General features: G+C 42.3%; 1 protein-coding gene across 4 annotated transcripts in view; it reads right to left on the bottom strand.

Moving 5' to 3' along the window:
• The window catches only part of VPS8 (VPS8 subunit of CORVET complex), a 274,119-nt gene that overhangs the window by 75,679 nt on the left and 178,311 nt on the right, over window positions 1-20,129 (bottom strand). For all 4 annotated transcript variants that reach the window (XM_008266588.5, XM_089332060.1, XM_089332059.1 and 1 more), the window contains 3 exons: window positions 19,598-19,687; window positions 12,093-12,129; window positions 9,330-9,433 (listed from right to left, as the gene is read on the bottom strand). In XM_008266588.5, the coding sequence (XP_008264810.1) occupies window positions 9,330-9,433; window positions 12,093-12,129; window positions 19,598-19,687 (231 nt within the window). The remainder of the gene's footprint in view (window positions 1-9,329; window positions 9,434-12,092; window positions 12,130-19,597; window positions 19,688-20,129) is intronic.

The raw sequence follows: 20,129 nt of genomic DNA, 5'->3' as shown, positions 1-20,129 counted from the left end.
TATTGTTAAGAATAAACAGCATCAAGGGACTGCGCTGTGGTACAGCGGGTTAAGCTGCTGCTTGTGATGTTGGCATTCCACATCCAAGTGCTGGTTTGAGTCTTATCCACTTCACTTCTGATCCAGCTCCCTGCTCATGTGCCTCAGAGAGCTGCAGCATATGGCCCAAGTATTTGGAAGGAAGAAAGATGGACAGAGTTCCTGGCTTCTGGCTTCAGTCCGGCGGACTCCACTGCAACCACTTGGGGAGTGAACTAAGGATGGAAGATATATCCCTGTTCCTTTCTCTCTCTGTCACTCTGCCTTTCAGATAAATAAATAAATCTTAAACAAAGAGCACAAAACAAAAAACAAACTGCCATCAGCACAGTGTTGTAGAGAATGAAGTGTACTTCTGTACAAAAAGAAAAAAGGGAACATTTGATTGGGAGGAGAAAAGACAACAAAAAACAGGGACCAGAGAAAAGACAACAAAAAACAGGGACCACAGCTAGAACAAATATCTTTACCCTGCGGCCTTGGGAAACAGAACCACGCTGAAAGGAAGTAACTGGAGGCCTTGGAACTGCAACCTCCTGTGCCCTGGAGAACAGAGAAGCCAGGCAGGAGCTTCCTGTGAGGTTCTCATCTACTCTGGTATAAATGTATCACTGACACAGTCTGAAGGACCCTACGGACTCAGCAGAAAGCAATAAGCAATAAGCAACTCCCACGGCTGTCCTCCTGTTTCTTTCTTTTGCTACATCAGTCAAAAAAAACAAATAAAGGTAATACAAAGTTTTTAATATATCAAGTTTTTTTTTTAATAGTTTATTTGAAAGTCAGAGTTACAGAGAGCGACAGAGACAGAGAGAGGTCTTCTATCCATTGGTTCATTCCCTATATGGACACAATGGCTGGGGCTGGGCCAGTCTGAAGCCAGGAACTCTTATCTGGGTCTCCCATATGGGTGTAGGGACCCAAATACTTGGGCCATGTTCCGCTGCTTTTCCAGGTGCACTGGTAGGGAGCTAGATCAGAAGTGAAGCAGCCGGGCTGCCAGGACTTGAACCAGCACTCATATGGAATGCCAGCATTGTAGGCAATGGCTTGACCCACTATGACACAAATCAGGCCCCTCAGGCATTATTTTATATTTACCAGTCATCAGATTGCAGAGTGGACATTAATGTTATTGTAATGAACATTACCAACCATGCCAAGAGATAAAGAAATAGATCTATCATTTATTTATCCCTTATCATGCTAGGTACTGTCGCTCCCCCTCTTCGTGGAGGAACAACACAGGACCCTGCGCTGTTCTTTTGTCTGCTCGGCCCTTCCCAGGTTTGCTGCTGGTTCTTCCCAGGTTGGCTACCGTCCCTTCCACCTCCGTGGAAGGGCGGTTCCCCCTGCCACTTTCCCGGGGGAGCGGCACACCGCCGGCCGGCTCTCTCGGGGGCTGCACAGGTGTTCCTTCAGATAGATGTTCCTGGTGCATGTTGTCTCTCTCCTCCTTTATAGTCCTCTTCCACCAATCCCAACTCTGCTACCCACACGCCGAGTATGCTGCTCTCCTCCAATCAGGAGCAGGTCCTACAGTTTATTGGTTGAACTGGAGGCAGCTGTGTAGAAGCTGTTTCCTCCTCTCCCAGCGCCATATTGTGGGAGAGCAGACGCATAGAATAAGTCTTAATTCCAGTAACAGTCTAGTCCGAGTTGCTCCCCACAAGGTACTCTATTAAATGTTGTACATATACTTTTTCATTTAAATCTCATAATAACCTTATAGGGTAGGAATTATCTTCACTTAAGAAATTGAGGCTTAGAGAAATTATGTAATTTACCAAAGATTACACTGCAATAAATTTGTTAACTGGATTCTGGATTTGGTACTCTTCCTAAGTTAAAGGAAACAGTCTTATTATAAAAATCAACATTAGAAACATGTCTCTTTTAAAATAATGATTTACAAATGCCTTAAATTAGTGTTTTAGAAGGATCCTATTGCTGTGAATATCCAGAGAGCATGCAGAGAAGTCAGCACTAACTGAGCAGGATGAGAGCGGTTGTTGACAGAAGAGTGCACCTTCTGTCCCCACCACCTGCAATCGGCCTGACAATGAAGGCGGGAGTGCCTTAAGGCAAGGGGACAGGCTGAGTCCAGCAGGCTTCTCCACCGGTGACTGTCCGCTTAGGAGCTCTACCAAGCAACTGTTATCTGCCCCCTTTCAAGGTAAAGGCAGGATTTTATGACAACTTTCTGCATATCTTCTTAAACTTCTTGAACAACTTGTTAACTCTTTTACACTGGTGATTCTTTATGTTATTGAAATTTTATTTTATCCAATATTCATGAACTTTGAATGTTATTTTATTGTGTTTTATTCTTAGCTAGCTTCATGTAAGTTACCTTTAACTTTTTTTTTTTTTTTTTGGCAGGCAGATTTAGACAGAGAGAGAGAGAGAGAGAGAGAGAGAGAGAGAGAGAAAGGTCTTCCTTTTTCATTGGTTCACCCCCCAAATGGCCACTACGGCCAGCGTGCTGCGCCGATCTGAAGCCAGGAGCCAGATGCTTCCTCCTGGTCTCCCACGAGGGTGCAGGGCCCAAGCACTTGGGCCATCCTCCACTGCCTTCCCGGGCCACAGCAGAGAGCTGGACTGGAAGAGGAGAGACCGGGACAGAATCTGCCGCCCCAACTGGGACTAGAACCCAGGGTGCTGGCGCCGCAGGCGGAGGATTAGCCTAGTGAGCCGTGGCGCCAGCCAACCTTTAACTTATTTTTAGAACTATGTGATTTATTTTTGTGTATTTAATGATTTTTCTAATTGTGTATAGCATGTCCAATGTTTACCTTTTGGTTTTAAAATTTATTATGTTTAGAAGTTTGATTTTTAGATTTTCTTATTTAACCCACACAACTTAAAAGAATTATATTTTCAAAGGTTAGTTTATTCTTGATTTATAAATGGTAGACTGGAGGTAACAGCCAGGGGATGTGTTCACATCCTCAAACAGTGGAGTTCTTCTTCCATTAAATATCCACATGAACTCTAAATATGTGCTAAACACTCTGTAAATATTACTCTCTCTCTCACTCTTTAATATTGATGCTTAACATTTTAACTTGGATAACTCTAAAAACCCACAACCTATAATAGGTATCCAGAACACAAAGATAATCCTACCTCCTGAGAGAGCCACACAACTGGACCGAATTACTTTCTCTCGATGTATAACAAATAGCTTGCTTTTCAGGGAGTTACATGCATAGCAAAGCCACAGACTTTGGTACCAGTAAGGCTGGACACTGGGGCAGCAGCATAAACATATATATCAAAGTAGAAGAGGTAGTTAGGGATTCTATTTGGGAAAGGTTGACACCCAACTTCATGATGTTAAATCTTCTGATGGAACTTTTTGGTGGGAGATATTAGAGACAGTTCATTATCAAGTTTTTTATATATTTTACATTTTCTAATTATTATAGGGTCTGAAGCAATAGTTCTTGTTTTTAGAATCTCCAGTACAAAACAAACAAAACTAACAAAAAGCAAAGCAAAGAGAAACAAAGCAGTCAACCATTAAAATCCCTTAAACGTTTGTATTAGCATTGTTACAAAAATAGTATTTATAAAACTATGGGGTCAGTGAAGCCACCGCCTGCAATGCAGGCATCCAGTGTGGGTACCAGTTCAAGTCCCTGCTGCTCTTCTAATCAGCTCTCTGCTATGGCCTAAGAAAGCAGTAGAAGATGGCCCAAGTCCTTGGGCCCCTGCACCCATGTGGGAGACCCGTAGGAAGCTCCTGGATCCTGGCTTCAGATCGGCATAGCTCCGGCTTTGCGGCCAACTGGGGAGTGAACCAGTGGATGGAAGACCTCTATCATTCTTTCTGCCTCCTCTCAAATAAATAAATAAATCTTTAAAAAAACAATGAATATTCAAATATATTTTGATGTTGTTATTAATCTGTTCAGACTGAAGCAGAAGAAACCAGTTGTTAGAGGGAGCAGGGAGTAAGAGAGGGATATGTGTGTGTGTGTGTGTGTGTGTGTGTTTTACGAAAGGGAAAGAGACCTCTTTTACAGCTAAGACAGGATAGAAATTGGACTCAATCAGTCCCCTCCTGATCTGACAGTCATCATTCCCTAACCTGACTATGTATCCATCCCCAGTTCCAACCAATCAGGAACAAGCAGCCTCCTATAGTCCTACTAGGGACTTCCCTGACCTGTACTCAGCCTAGAACAGCCTAATGTCACCAATATATGACCTTCCTGGAGTGATGGCAGTGAGTTAATACCACCATTTTGAGCTTGTTGTGTGTAAAAAAAACCCCAACATACCTACATAGAACATCAACCTGAATACAGGCTGAAGTGTCATGTGCTGCGGGGTAGGAGCAGAACTCCAGGCTGGGTGCAGATTGAAGGGCAGTGCCCTATGCTGGGGCTGGGTGCAGATTGAAGGGCAGTGCCCTATGCTGGGGCTGGGTGCAGATTGAAGGGCAGTGCCCTATGCTGGGGCTGGGTGCAGATTGAAGGGCAGTGCCCTATGCTGGGACTGGGGGCAGGGGGGAGGGGGGAGGGGGTCTACCACACCTCACCAACCCAATAAAAGCACCCATTCAGCTCCCACTGGAGAGCCAGTCGGCAGCACCTCTTCCCACTATGCTGCCTCCTCTGTGTTCCAGCACAAGCCCCAATTAACCTTGTCTGGGCTGCATATCAGCCTCTGGTCAATTTCTATTTGAAGTGAGCCAGAGAACCTGGGGTCAGCAACAAAGGTAGACTTCTCTTATGAGTGCATTTCAAACAGCTCATGGAAAATGGAGTTAAAAGATAGATTTATTTTTGTGCATGAAGAAACTAGAAATCTGCACGTAGCGTTTTTAAAACATATATTTGCCATAAAAGTTCTGAAGACCCCTAATATATGCAGTTAGATGAAGTACTACTCTTAGAGAATCTTTATCAAAACAAATTAAATTCAGACACATTTGTTTTATTCACAAAAAGAAAATTCTCCTTTTGCCACATCAATGTGGCAAAAACACTGTCTCTAACTGAGGGACCCAGAATTCAAATACAAATAGAACTCAAATTCAAACACTACAGTTGTAGAGATAGGGATTTTGAATTTTACTGTACTGTTAATATCTGTGAATCAGAACATGTTTTACCTTATGTGAACCTAAGCTGCTGTATTTATAAAACATTTTTCTTCAAGTTTCCATGTTAAGGAAGAGTATCAAAAAGTTATGAGAGGACTTAGAAGTGCCAAATATTTTTAAAAAGTTCAGTGTTAAAAATGTGTAAGTATAGCTTTAATAATTCTGCCCTCTGTGTTTCTCTATCAAAATAAAACAATTTCCAAATATGGCCAGCTAACCTAAAGAGGAATAAAAATAAGAACTTTGGAATGGGAAAATCATGGCAAAAACTGCTACTGAGCCCATAATCCATGTGAGTAAACAGTAAACAACTGTGAGAATTATGGACACAGAAAAATAATGTATTAAAAACCTTAATAAGGGCTGGCACCGCAGCTCACTAGGTTAATCTTCTGCCTGCGGCGCCAGCACCCCGCATTCTAGTCCCGGTTGGGGCGCCGGATTCTGTCCCGGTCTCTCCTCTTCCAGTCCAGCTCTCTGTTGTGGCCGGGAGTGCAGTGGAGAATGGCCCAAGTGCTTGGGCCCTGCACCCGCATGGGAGACCAGGAAGAAGTACCTGGCTCCTGGCTTTGGATCGGCGCAGCGCGCCGGCCGTAGCAGCCATTTGTGGGGTGAACCAACGGAAGGAAGACCTTTCTCGCTCTCTCTTTCTCTTTCATTGTCTAACTCTGCCTGTCCAAAAAAAAAAACAAAAACAAAAACAAAAACAAAACAACAACAACAAAAAACCTTGTCGCTCCCCCTCTTCGTGGAGGAACGACACAGGACCCTGCGCTGTTCTTTCGTCTGCTCGGCCCTCCCCGGGTTTGCTGCTGGTTCTTCCCGGGTTGGCTACTATCCCTTCCACCTCCGTGGAAGGGCAGTTCCCCCTGGCCACATTCCCCACTTCCGCAGGGGAGCGGCACACCGCCGGCCGGCTCTCTGGGGGCTGCACAGGTGTTCCTTCAGCTAGATGTTCCCCTTAGATGTTCCTGGTGCATGCCGTCTCTCTCCTCCTTTATAGTCCTCCTCCGCCAATCCCAACTCGGCTGCCCACACGCCGAGTACGCTGCTCTCCTCCAATCAGGAGCAAGTCCTACAGTTTATTAGTTGAACTGGAGGCAGCTGTGCGGAAGCTGTTTACTTCTCTCCCAGCGCCATATTGTGGGAGAGCAGATGCATAGAATAAGTCTTAATTCCAGTAACTCAGTCCAGTCCGGGCTGCTCCCCACAAACCTTAATAAGGTAAAATAACTAGGGGATGGAGAAGAGAGGAGGCTGGGTAGCAAGTGTTATTTTATACAATTTCTTACCTGCGTGGCATTAAAGATGCCACAAATAAAAACTTAATTATAAACATATGAACATAATTCCAATCTACTATAGTTATTCACATTTCTTTAACTTTAGAGATTTACAAAGATAATATGAAGGTTCTTCAAAAAGTTCACAGAAAATAGATTTTAAAAGATAAGTTTGGGACTGGCACTGTAGTACACCTGCAGTGCCAGTACCCATGCTGGTTCCAGCTCTAGCTGCACCACTTCCAATCCAGCTCCCTGCTAATGTGCCTGGGAAAGCAGCAGAGGATAGCCCAAGTGCTTGGGCCCCTGCACACATGTGGGAGACCTGGAAGAAGCTCTTGGCTCCTGGCTTTGGATCTGCTCAACTCCAGCTGTTGTGGCCATTTTGGGAGTGAACCAGTGGATGGAAGATCTCTCTCTCTCTCTGTAACTTGGCTTTTCAAATAAAATAAATAAATCTTTAAAAAAAGAGAGATAAGTTCATTTTGGTGAAAGAAATTTTGAAATCTGGGGGCTGGAATTAAGCCACCACCTGCAGCACTGGCATCCCACATAGGTGCCAGTTTGAGGCCTGGTTGCTCCACTTCCAATGCAGCTCCAATAATATGTCTGGGAAAGCAGGGGAAGATGGCCTAACTGCTTGGGCCTCTGCACCCATGTGGGTGAAACTCCTGGCTCCTGGCCATTTGGGTAGTGAACCAGTAGATGGAAGATCTCCCTCTTTTTCTCTCTGCCTTTCAAATAAATAAAATAAATCTCAAAAAAATTTTTTTTAAATCTGTGCATATCCTTCTTCTTCTTCTTCTTCTTTTTTTTTTTTTTTTGGACAGGCAGAGTGGACAGTGAGAGAGACAGAGAGAAAGGTCTTCCTTTTCCATTGGTTCACCTTCCAATGGCCGTTGCGGCCAGTGCACTGCAGCCGGCGCACCGCGCTGATCCGATGGCAGGAGCCAAGTACTTATCCTGGTCTCCCATGCGGGTGCAAGGCCCAAGGACTTGGGCCATCCTCCACTGCACTCCTGGGCCACAGCAGAGAGCTGGACAGGAAGAGGAGTGACCGGGACAGAATCCGGCGCCCCGACTGGGACTAGAACCCGGTGTGCCGGTGCCGCTAGGTGGAGGATTAGCCTATTGAGCCATGGCGCCGGCCCCATATCCTTGTTATAATACACATTTTCCATAAAACTTTTTGAAGACTCCTTATATGTTTAGAAATACTCATCTGAAATTTAGAAATTCCTCAATTTTACTTAAGCTTCCTAAAGAAGCCTGAATATATATAATATATACATTTATTTTTAAAAGATTTTATTTATTTTACTTGAAAGTCAGAGTTACACAGAGAGGGAAGGAGCAGCAGAGAGAGAGAGAGAGAGAGAGAGAGAGACATAGAAAGAGCTCTTCCATCCACTGGTTCACTCCCCAAATGACCACAACGGCCAGAGCTGAGCTGATCCAAAGCCGGGAGCCAGGAGCTTCTTCCAGGTCTCCCACGCGGGTACAGGGGCCTGAGGGGTTGGGCCATCTTCCACTGCTTTCCCAGGCCACAGCAGAGAGCTGGATTGAAAGTGGAGTAGCCGGAACTTGAACTGGTGCCCATAAGGGATGCCAGCACTGCAGGTGGCAGCCTTACCCACTACACCACAGCACCGGCCCCGCCTGAATATATTTTTAAAAGCAAGCATTATTTGATCCAATTTTTCTAAAATTATATCAAGCTAGACAGACAAAAATTCATCTAGAATTCTGTTCACTAAATGATAATATTAATTTCTGGTTGGCAGGGTAGATATATTATAATTTTAACAATATCTTTCTGTGTAACTTTATATACTGCATTTTTTTTAATATGATGAGTATGTATCAATTCATGAAAAAGCCTTTTTAATAAAGAAAAAATGTAATTTGTATTCTAAAGAGTCTTCATAATTTATGACCTTGAAAAATCCCTGACGGAAAAGATAATATACCCATCTCTTAAGATCAGAAAACATACTAAGATCTATGTTCATGGGGTAACACATATGGTAAAGACATACATGGCAAATCAACTGCATCCTGCATTTCAAAATCCCAGGCAGCAGAAATAGGCCAAGCAGGGTGAAGTCAGAGGCCTGTGCCCTGTGGGGTGAGGCATGGAGGAGTGAGGATGCGTCACCATACAACCTTCCTCAAACCACTGCAGAATTCAGCTCTCAAAGGACATCTCGCCCCTTCAGTGTTGCTGTGACTCCCACTGCACCAGGTGTTCAGCTATACCTCTTTCCGTTTCGTTTCCCTCCTTTGTACAGTCTGCAGTAGTTGCAGCAGTGGCTCCAGCCTCGGTTGCACGTTGGAATCTGTGGGGAGCTTTTAGAGATACTGATGACTGGGTCCCAGCCCCGGAGGCTTTAACCGAGCTGGAGCGCAGCCTGAGCAAGCAGAGTTTTCAAAGCTCCCCAGGCGATTCTGACGTGCAGCCGACACTGAGAACCACTACGCCCTAGGCCTTCTTTGACCTTTTCCCAGCTTCCTCTATATTCTCAGGGCTTTCCCCCAGTTTCTCATGCTAACTTTCATGCACGGGGAACAGAAGAGATGATAAATAATGATCCCTAGTACCACCACATGGAATACACAAACTCTCAGTCCAGAGAGAACAGGAACATCTAGCATCCACACGCCTGAAGTCCTGTAGCACAGCCAATCTACGAACTGAAAGCCTGTGTGAGAACAAAGCAGCCAGACACTCCTTGTAATAACTTCAAGAGTCTTCCACTCCTGGGAACACTAAAAAGTGATTAAATCCTGCTGAATTAAACACGGGTGGCTGACAGGGCAGTGGGAATAGAATTAATTTCTAGTTTCAAATCACAACAGGCTTTTAAACACCTGAGTAGTCATTCTCCTACCTCTCGCTGCTGTTCATTCAAATTATGTGAATTTCTCTGGCAAAGAGCAATTGTCTCTACCATGGTATCTTCAACATCCTTCAAGGAGGGATCCTCTTTGGTATCTAGATTCAGAAAAAGGGTAAACATCACTTAAGGATATATTATGGGTAATCTCTGAGCTCTGTGAAAAACTAAATCTTTTTTCCTATGTACAGCCTTAGTTTTCTATCTTATAAACATCCATATGACCTCATACCAAGGCTAAGTAGGTTAAAAAGCACACCATTCTGTGTGAATGTTTGCAATTCCAGCATCTACAAAGCATATGACATTTAGCATTTCAATATGCTTTCGCCTCAGTCATCTGTGTATTAGTTAGTCGAGGTTAGCCTTCACCTTGCTTGCTCTGCCATCTCTTTCTCTGCCTATATCTTAAATTTAGCTATTCCCACAAGATATTATCCTAGGCCGTGTTCTGTGGTTTAGTTATCTGTGTAAATCCATAGGTATAAGCACAGTGTCTTGAAGTTGCTACAAAATTCTTAAGCATACTGTCAAAACTGAATCTGCAAACAGATGGCAGACATGAGATTATTACTGGAAATTTATCTGCATAGGAATTTTAAAAATTGGCTTTTCTAGACCACCTGCAAATCATTGCAGTAATTTGTAAGAAATAGTCTTCATTTTCTCCTCATTATTTTATGCATTATCTGCAAAAATTATTCTCATAAGAGTAAATTTTTTAAAAAGTCATAAAATGCAACAAAATTGATATGATCAAATTGATCAAATACATATATCAGCATAATCATTAAATATATCAGTATAATCATTAAATACTTAGTTGGGCTATCAATATGGAAAAGCCCATCTAGTGTTTACCAAGGTTTCACAAAGATTTAGTATAATACCAGATGCTCAAAACATAACACAGACTCTACTATCTAGGACCTAACCATTTAAAAATGCAGACTGAGGTGGGTGTCTGGAGCAGCACATGAGTCGCCTCTCGGGACACAGCATCCCATATTGAGTCTGGACTTGAGTCCCAGCACTGCTTCTGATTCAGCTTCCTGCTAATGCTCACTCTGGGAGAAGCAAGTGACAGCTCAGATAGTTGGGTCCCCGCCACCTGCATGGAAGATCTGGATCAAGTTTCATGCTGGCCCTACCCTGGCTGCCGCAGGTATTGGAGAACTGAACCAGTAGATGAGAGATCTCTTTCTCTGTCTTTCACATAAACAAATAAATAATTTTAAAAATAATGTATATAAATTATCTACAAAGAATTAGGATAAAGCTGTATTACAGGAATATGTGGAGCAAAGGATCTAAAAAAAATCTGCTTATGTTAGAGAAGTAGGCTAATTTAAAAATCACCTACCAAATGATTCCCTGACCTTCAGGAGGGCTATTTGGAAAATGTTAAAGAACATGAAGGCAAACAGCCTGATTAAAAAAAAATGAAGGACTGAATATTTATTTCTCTAATGAAGATTTATAAATGTCCAAAGAGCACATGAATAGATCACAGAGAATGTGAATCAACAATACAAGAAGACACCACCTCACACCCACTAGGATGGCTACTTTCAAAAAGTCAGGAGGCAACAAGGGTCAGTGCAGATGTGGATACACTGGAATTCTGCCCACTGTTGGTGTGACTGTAAAATGGTACACTCGATAACAGCATGGCATTTCTTCAAAAAATTAAAAACAGAATTTCTGCTGGATCCAGCATCCTGCTTCTGAATAGAAACCAAAAGAACTGAAAGTCAGGTCTCAAGAAGATGTTATACACTCATGTACACAGCAGCATTATTCATAACTGCCAAAGGGCAGAAGCAACTGTCCATGTACAGATGAATAACAAACAGAATGTAGTGCATACACACAGTGGAGTATTATTCAGAATTCTGACATGCTTTACATTCATGAATTGTGAAGACATTATGCTAAGTGAAATAAACCGGTAACAAAAGAACAAACACTATCATTTCTTGCAAAGGAGATACCTGGAATAATCAAATTCAGAAAAAGAATGGTGGAAACAAAGCAGAATGGTGGTTGTCAGGGGCAGAGGCTGGGGAAATGGGAAGTTTTTGCTTAATGGATACACAGTATTGGTTTGCAGAGACAAAAAAAATCTGGAAATAGATGGTGACAGTTGTATAATAATGTGAAAATACTTGGTGCCACTGAACCGTATACTTAAAAATGGTTAAAATGGTAAGTTTTATGTTATATTTATTACCACAATATTTTAAAATAAACAATTATTTTTAGAATGTCAAGGAACATGATAGAAATTTCTATCTACTGGTAACAAAAGAACAAACACTGTAATTTCTTGCAAAGGAGGTACCTGGAGTAATCAAATTCAGAAAAAGAAACATTAGCTATTGCCAATAAGGAGCTCTGAGCTGCTACTGTCTCACAAATTATAATAATTTTTAGTTATGCCAGATTTATAACCAAAATTAAGTACAAATATATAACTATAAAGAAAATCAACAGCATGAACAGTGACTAGCTTCCTGTATAATTAATCTGTTGACAACTGGCATCACAAAGCCACACTGGCTTATATGATTTACGATTAAAATCTTTAAAAATTGGCTAAAATTTTAATCAATGTTAAAGTGGATAAACAGTAATTATGTGGATGGACTAATGGAATTATTACTTATTAAATGCATTTTGTTAGCATCTTTTAAAACATGGATTCTTTGGAAGAAAAACAAAAACTGTACATTGCACTTAAGAACTTACTCTTACCTTGATGGGTTATCCCTCGAAGTTTGCTTTGTAGTCTCTAGGAGGTAAAAAGAATATAGGAGTTAAAGGGACACTATAAATTTCTATCGATCAAACAATTGAATTAAGCCATTATAAAGGTAAAATCCCAAGAAACACCAAAGTTCTTTAGAATGGTCCCGGGGCTGGCATTGTGGCACAATGAACTAAGCTGCTGCCTGCACTGCTGGCATCCTGTATCAGAGCACCAGTTCGAGTCCCGGCTGCTCAGCCTCCAATCCAGTTCCCTGATAACGTGCCTGGCAAAACAGCAAAGGGTGGTCCAAGTGCTTGGGCCTCTGCACTCATGTTGCAGACTTAGATGAAGCTTGGGGCTCCTGGCTTTTGTCTGGACCAGCCCCTGGCTATTACTGCCATTTGGGGAGTGAAGCAGTAGATGGAAGATTTCTGTCTCTTTGTCTCTGTCTCTCCCTCTTTCCCTCTTCCTTTGAAATAAAATAAATCTTAAACAAACAAACAAAAAGGCCAGCACTATGGTAAAGAGGGTAATACCTCAGCCTGCAATGCTGGCATCCCATGTGGGTGAGTTCAAGTCCCAACTGCTCCACTTCCAATCCAGCTCCTTGCTAATGTGCCTGGGAAACAGCAGAGAATCGCCCAAGTGTTTGAGCCCCTAATACCCCTGGGGGAGAACTGGAAGAAGCTCCTGGCTTTTGGCTTTGGCCTGGTGCAGCCCTGGCCACTGCAGCCATTTGGGGAGTTAACCAGCAGATGGACAATCTCTTTCTGTCTCTCCTTGTTTCTTTACGTCTGCCTTTCAAATAAATAAATAAATTTTTAAAACAAAAAAAGAGAATGGTCTCTTCTTGCCATTCAGGAGACAATACTGCATATATCGAAAGCACAGCCAGCAGTACATGAAAAATCAAGGATCATTTATTCTGCTCCAGTTCTGTCTCTGCCACCCTCCCACACAGTCATCAATGACATTCATTAGGCACAATAATGAGGATGCTCCACATAAGCATATAAAATTCATATTGGGGAGGGTGTAGCATTGTGGAGCAGTGGGTTAAGCCACTGCCTGCAACACTGGCATCCCATATGGGTGATGATTCAACTCCCTGCTAATGCACCTAGGAAAGCAGCGGAAGACATTCCAAGTCCTTGAGAACCTGCACCCATGTAGGAGACCCTGATGGGGTTTCAGGCTCATGGCTTCAGCCTGGCCCAGTCCCAAAGGTTGCAGCCATTTGGGGAACCAGTGGATGGAAGATCTCTCTCTGTCTCTCTCTCTCTGTAACTCTGCCTTTCAAATAAATAAATAAATCTTTAAAAAATTCATATTGGGTTATAAGAAAAAAGGAATGGTTGGGTGAGTGGGAGAAGAAAAGAACACACAAGCCTATCCTCACAGCATAGGGCACAGCCATGGGTGTGGTAACTTCCAAATATGCAGTTGTAGCACCCACTATTCTGTTGAATCTACATCCTCAGATAATCTTAACAGATATTTGAAACGATTCTTCATACACATGGAAGCTGGCCCTAATATATCCCTTCTACCCTAGACTTGCTCCTTTTCTTAGGGTTTTCTTCTGCAGTTTTTGATCACAGAATTTTACAACAGAAAGTGAAAAAACAAAACAAAAATAAGCTTATATGCTAACATCATCACTATTTCTTCTTACTTCATGCAATATTCAAATGATCAATAAGTTCTCAAATCTACTTCCTCTTCTTTCCATCACTACTGCCACACCCAGTTTAAGCCCTTACCAACACTGATCTGTGCTATTGCAATGGCCACCCAAGTGCTATTTACTTTCAGTTATACCTTTTCTTTCTCTGCATCCCCCCACCCTATCTTCCCACAGTCACCACAGCAGCCTTTATAAACAACATCAAGTTAGTTGCTTGCTTGAAAATCTTTAGTTGAGCCCATGTGACCTGAAAATAGATAAGTCACAGTTCCTCACTGTGTCTTACAAAATCTGTCCAAATCATGACCTGCTTATATATTACATCACTGCACCTAAGTGAGGCGGGTGGCTCTCTCCTAGTAGTACATTTGTTTTTGTATTCCTAAGTTTTTTTAAAAAAATTGATTTATTTATCAGAAAGGCAGAGTTACAGAGAAAGAGGGATCTTCTATCTGCTGATTCATTCCTCAAAAAACAGCAATGGCCAGGATTAAGCCAGGACTGAGCCAGGGCTGAGCCAAGGCTAGGCCAGTCCAGGAGCCAGAGATCTAGATCTCCCATGTAGGTGCAAGGGTCCAAGGAATTGGGCTGTCTTCCACTGCTTTTCCAGATGTTTTAGCAAGGAGCTGGATTAGAAGTGGAGCTGCTGGTACTTGAACTGGTACCCACATGGGATGGCAGTATTGCAAGCAGCAGCTTAACCAGTAGTACCACAATAATTGCCCCAGAACTTCCTAAAATTTTGCAAATGATCATCTTATTTCCTGTGAGGATCTCTTCTCCTTTCCCTATCCATGACAGGAATACTTTACTTGCCCTTTGAAACTAGGTCCACGGTCTCCCTTGTTGCCCCATGCCTTTGGGCGCGTGGCCTTCAGGCCTGCTCCCTGCTTTCTACCTGCATGCTTGCTCCACGTGGCTTGCTCCTGGTCTGCTCTCTGCTTGCTATGGACCCAACTTAGGTTCTATACTTCTTTTTCTCCCCTAAATAAAACCCTCACTCTCCTGAACATTTCTCTCACTGACTAAAAAGCTTAAAAACTTAAAAAAAAAATAAAAACCTAGGTCCATGGTTATATTCAGCAATTAAATTCTACAGAAAAAATGGTAATTCATAGACTAAAAGAAATTAAGAGACTACACAAAGACTCATGGGGTATTCTTCCTAGTCTGTTTTAGAATCATATGGATAGGGGCCGGTGCTGTGGTACAGCAGGTTAAAGCCCTGGCCTGAGGAGCCGGTATCCCTATGGGTGCCAGTTCTAGTCTCGGCTGCTCCTCTTCTGATCCAACTCTGCTCTGGCCTGGGAAAGCAGTGGAAGATGGCCCAGGTCCTTAGGCCCCTGTACCTATGTGGGAGACCTGGAAGGAGCTCCTGGCTCCTGGATTAGGATCGGCGCAGCTCTCTCTCTCTCTGCCTCTCCTCTCTCTGTGTAACTCTGACTTTCAAATAAAATAAATAAATCTTTTTTTTAAAAAAAGAGATAGGACATCTATAATCAATTCCTAACTAGGCAACAATATTAGGCACAGTAATGAAGATTAAAATTTATCCATGCTTTGGATAAGGGCACAAAATTCATACTAGATTATGAGAAAAAGGGGTGGTATACTATTTCACACCCATCAGGATGACTACTTTAAAAAAAGCCAGAAGAAAATACCAAGCGTTGGCTAGGACATGGAGAAACTGGAACCCTTGTGTATTGCTGGTGGGGATGGCAAACAGCACAGCTGCTATGGAAAACAGGATGGCAGTTTCTCAAAAATTAAAAATAGAATTAATATTTGATTTAGCAGTTCTACTTCTGTATATGTGCCCAAAAGAAATGAAAGAGGGACTTGAAAAGGTATTTGACCCCTCATGTTCATAGCAGCATTATTCACAACAGCCAAGACGTAGAAATAATTCAAGTGTAAATTGACAGGTAAATGGGTAAACCAAATGCAGCATAAACATATCATAAATTATTCAGTCTTAAAAGAAAAAGTGACAAAGCAGATGAACCTTAAAAACATTATACTAAGTGAAATAAGCCAGACAAAAAAAAAAAACAAAAACTAAATACTGTATGATTCTACTCTATGAGGTACCTACAGTAGCCAAATTCATAGTGACTAGGGTTACCAAGGGGATGGGTAGTAATTATTTAATGAGTACAGAATTTCAAATTGGGATGTTGAAAATGGTCTCAAGGGGTCAGTGCTGTGGTGCCGTGGGCTAAGCTGCTGCTTGTGATACCAGCACATCATGTAAGTGCCAGTTTGAGTCCCAGTTGTTCCACTTCTTTTTTGTTGTTGTTGTGAAAGATTTTATTTATTTGAGAGGCAGAGTTACAGAGAGGGAGCGACAGAGACAAAGGTCTTCCATCCACTGGTTCACTCCTCCAAATGGCTGCAATGGTTGGAGCTAAGCCAATCCAAATCCTTGGTAACCCGAATCACAGTCCCAAGTACTTGAGCCATCTTCTACTGCTCTCTCAGGCCATTAGCAGACAGCTACATTGGAAGAGGAGCAGCAGGGACATGAACGGCACCCATATGTGCTGGTGCCACAGACAGAGGCTTAGCCTACAAACCACAGTGCTGGTCCCCGCTGCTCCACTTCTGATCCAGCTCCTTGCCAACATAACTGGGAAAGCAATAGCCCAAATTCTTGGGCCCCTGCCACCCATATGGGAGACCTAGATGGAGTTTCAGACTCCTGGCTTTGGCCTGTTCAAGCCCACTGAGGAATTAAACAGCAGATGGAAGATATTTCTCTCTCTCTTGCTGTCTGTCACTATGCTTTTCAAATAAATATGTAAATGTTTAAAAAAATGTTCTAGAGATGGATGGTGGTGAAGGTTACAAAATAATGGAACTATACTTAATGTCCCTGACCTATATACTTAAAAATGGATAAAATGATAGATTTTGTTAGGCTGTTAAAATCTTTACTTAGTATAGAGTTGATCTTCTGTATATAATTAAAAATGAATCTTAACGAAGAATGGGAGAGGGAGTAGGAGGTGGGATGGTTTTTAGGAGGGCAGTATGGGCAGAAGAACAGCTATAATCCAAAAGTTGTACTTACAGAATTTATATTTATTAAATAAAAGCTTTCTATTAAAAATTTGTTAGGAATGAAAAAACATTTTAAAAAATGGAGAGAATTCCAAGGACCATTTGAAAAATGAAGAGAATTCAAGGTGAGAATGTAAAGCAACCCGTATTCATACATTGGTAGAAGTGTAAGCTGGTACAATCACTTTCGAGTGAAGTCTAACAATTTCTTATAAAACTATCCTATGACCCAGCAATTTTACTTCATAGTATTTACTCAAGGGAAATGAAAACATTTTTGTCCAAAAAGACTTATACAAGAGCAATCATAGGGGCCGGCATTGTGGCATAGCAGGTTAAACCTCCTCCCTAGGTGCTGGCATCCCATATGGGCACCAGTTCAAGACCCAGCTGCTCCACTTCCACTATCCTCCCCCCCCCTCCTTTAAGATTCATTTATTTATTTGAAAGTCACAGTTACACACAGAGAGAAAGAGAAGCAGAGAGAGAGAGAGAGACGTCTTCCATCTGCCCATAAGGGATGCCGGTACTGCAGGCAGTAGCTTAACCTGCTATACCACCGCGTCAGCCCCCACTTCCAATCCAGCTCCCTGCTAATGGGCCTGGGAAAGCAACAGAAGATGGCCCAAGTGCTTGGGCCCCTGTACCCGCATGGGAGACTGGGAGGAAGCTCCTGGCTCCTGGCTTTGGATTGGTGCAGCTCCGGCCATTGCGGCCATCTGGGGAGTGAACCAGTGGATGGGGGACCTCTCTCTCTGTCTCTACCTTTCTCTGTAACTCTGTCTTTCAAATAAATAAAATGAATCTTTAAAGAAAAAAAAAAATCCAGGTGTCAACCCACAAGAGAATAAACAAACCCAAGTATATTCACAAAATTCAATACTAATCAGCAATAAAAACAATAAATTACTGATGTATGCAATAGCAGAGGTCAATCATTATGCTGAGTGAAAGAATTACATGAAAGAGTAATATCAGACGGTGAAGAATTCAGAAGGGTTTTCTCTGGTGGCTGTGGGAGGATGGAATTGAGAACACACTGAAGGAACATGAAGGAACTTTCTGGAATGAAGGTGATCTCTATTGTGTTAGTCTTGGTTTACACAAATACATGCATCTATCAAAAACTCATCAAATGATACACTTAAAACTTGTGCTTTTTGCTGTATGTAAATTTTACCTTTAAACAAACATCATGGGGTGGGCATTTAGCCTAGTGGTTAAGACACACATGTCCCATATTGAAGTGCATGGGTTTGACATCTGCCTCCAGCTCCTGACTTGAGCTTCCTACTAAGGCAGATCCTGAGAGGCAGAAGTGATGGCCCACGTAATTGGGTTCTTACTGCTCATGTGGGACACCTGATATAGTTCTTGATTCTTAGCTTTGGCTTGGATAAGTCCTAACCCTGTGGGCATTTGGAGAGTGAATCAGAGGATGGGTGCTCCCTCTAGGTCTCTCCAATAAATAAAAATTTAAACAAAAAAGGTTTCATACAGAAACACTGAACTCTTGTCAAAGCTATGCATGATAAGAATACTCATAGGTGAGATACACAGCAGACTCATAGAATGGCAGATGTCCTAAACAGCACTCTGGCCTCAGAATCAGCCCTTAAGGCATGCAGATCCAGCTGAAAGGCCCATGAGAGTATTTCAGGCATGGAAAGCCAAGACACTCTGGGGGGAAAAAAAAAAAACCTAAATGAAAGATCTCCATGAGTGAGATCCCAGTGGAAAGAACGGGTCATCAAAGAAGGAGGTACCTTTCTCTGAAGGGAGGAGAGAACTTCCACTTTGACCATGGCCTTGTCTAAATATGATCAGAGTTGGTGAACTCAGGGGGCTTCCATAGCCTTGGTAGCTCATGACAAGAGCCTAGGGTGATTACTGAGGCCATAAACAAGAGTGTCAATTTGTTAAGTCAACAACAGGAGTCACTGTGCACTTACTCCTCATGTAGGATCTCTGTCCTTAGTGTGCTGTACATTGTGATTTAATGCTATAACTAGTACTCAAACAGTATTTTTCACTTTATGTTTCTGTGTGGGAGCAAACTGTTAAATCTTTACTTAATGTATGCTAAACTGATCTTCTGTATATAAAGAGAATCGAGGGCCGGCACTGCGGCTCACTAGGCTAATCCTCTGCCTAGCGGCGCCGGCACACCAGGTTCTAGTCCCGGTTGGGGCGCCGGATTCTGTCCCGGTTGCCCCTCTTCCAGGCCAGCTCTCTGCTGTGGCCAGGGAGTGCAGTGGAGGATGGCCCAGGTGCTTGGGCCCTGCACCCCATGGGAGACCAGGAAAAGCACCTGGCTCCTGGCTCCTGCCATCGGATCAGCGCGGTGCGCCGGCCGCAGCGTGCCAGCCGCGGCGGCCATTGGAGGGTGAACCAATGGCAAAGGAAGACCTTTCTCTCTGTCTCTCTCTCTCACTGTCCACTCTGCCTGTCAAAAAAAAAAAAAAAAAAAGAAAAGAGAATTGAAAATGAAGCTTGATGTGAATGGAAGGGGAGAGGGAGTGGGAAAGGGGAGGGTTGTGGGTGGGAGGGATGTTATGGGGGGGAAGCCATTGTAATCCATAAGCTGTACTCTGGAAATTTATATTCATTAAATAAAAGTTAAAAAAAAAAGAATACTCATAGGTGAAATTTACTATTGTCTGCAACTTACCTTGAAACATAATAAATTAAGATAGGGTGATGAATGGATAGAGGAATAGACAGAGATACAACAAAGCACATGGAGCAAAACGTTACCTCTAGCATTATTAAGAAGGCTCCATGAATGTCTCCTTTCTTTTCTAACAGATAAGCAGTGACCTCATGAAGCTGATACTTCTGAGTAATCTAGAAAAGAAAATAAATGTTTTTGTACACAAATTTTGTTTACAGAGTGGGAAGATCCCACTGAGGAGAAAGATACAACATAATAGTAAATAAAGAATTCATATCTTAATAGGTGTGCCATTTTACAGTATAATATGCAAATATTTGCTCTTCTAGTCTTATAATAGTGGATCTAAAAGTTATAATAGGACCAAATTCATTCATTTTTACTTTTACTTATTACAAAAACTGTTACATAACTCAGTGAGGTCTATCCACTGGAAAAAAGCTAACACATATACATAAACAGTGATAAAATCAACATTGATCAAGTGTAACTACATACAAGTTATTTAGAATAACATAACTATGAAAACACTGCATGTCATTTAATACGATCTTAATATATAATTGGTAAACTAGAAATTCCCAATTAGTAAAAAAAGATCAAAGACAGGAAGAG

Source organism: Oryctolagus cuniculus, chromosome 4 (genome assembly GCF_051225735.1).
Source record: "Oryctolagus cuniculus isolate XC-2025 breed Fujian yellow rabbit chromosome 4, ASM5122573v1, whole genome shotgun sequence".
NCBI lineage: Eukaryota > Metazoa > Chordata > Mammalia > Lagomorpha > Leporidae > Oryctolagus > Oryctolagus cuniculus.
This window is presented reverse-complemented; position numbering and strand designations above follow the sequence as displayed.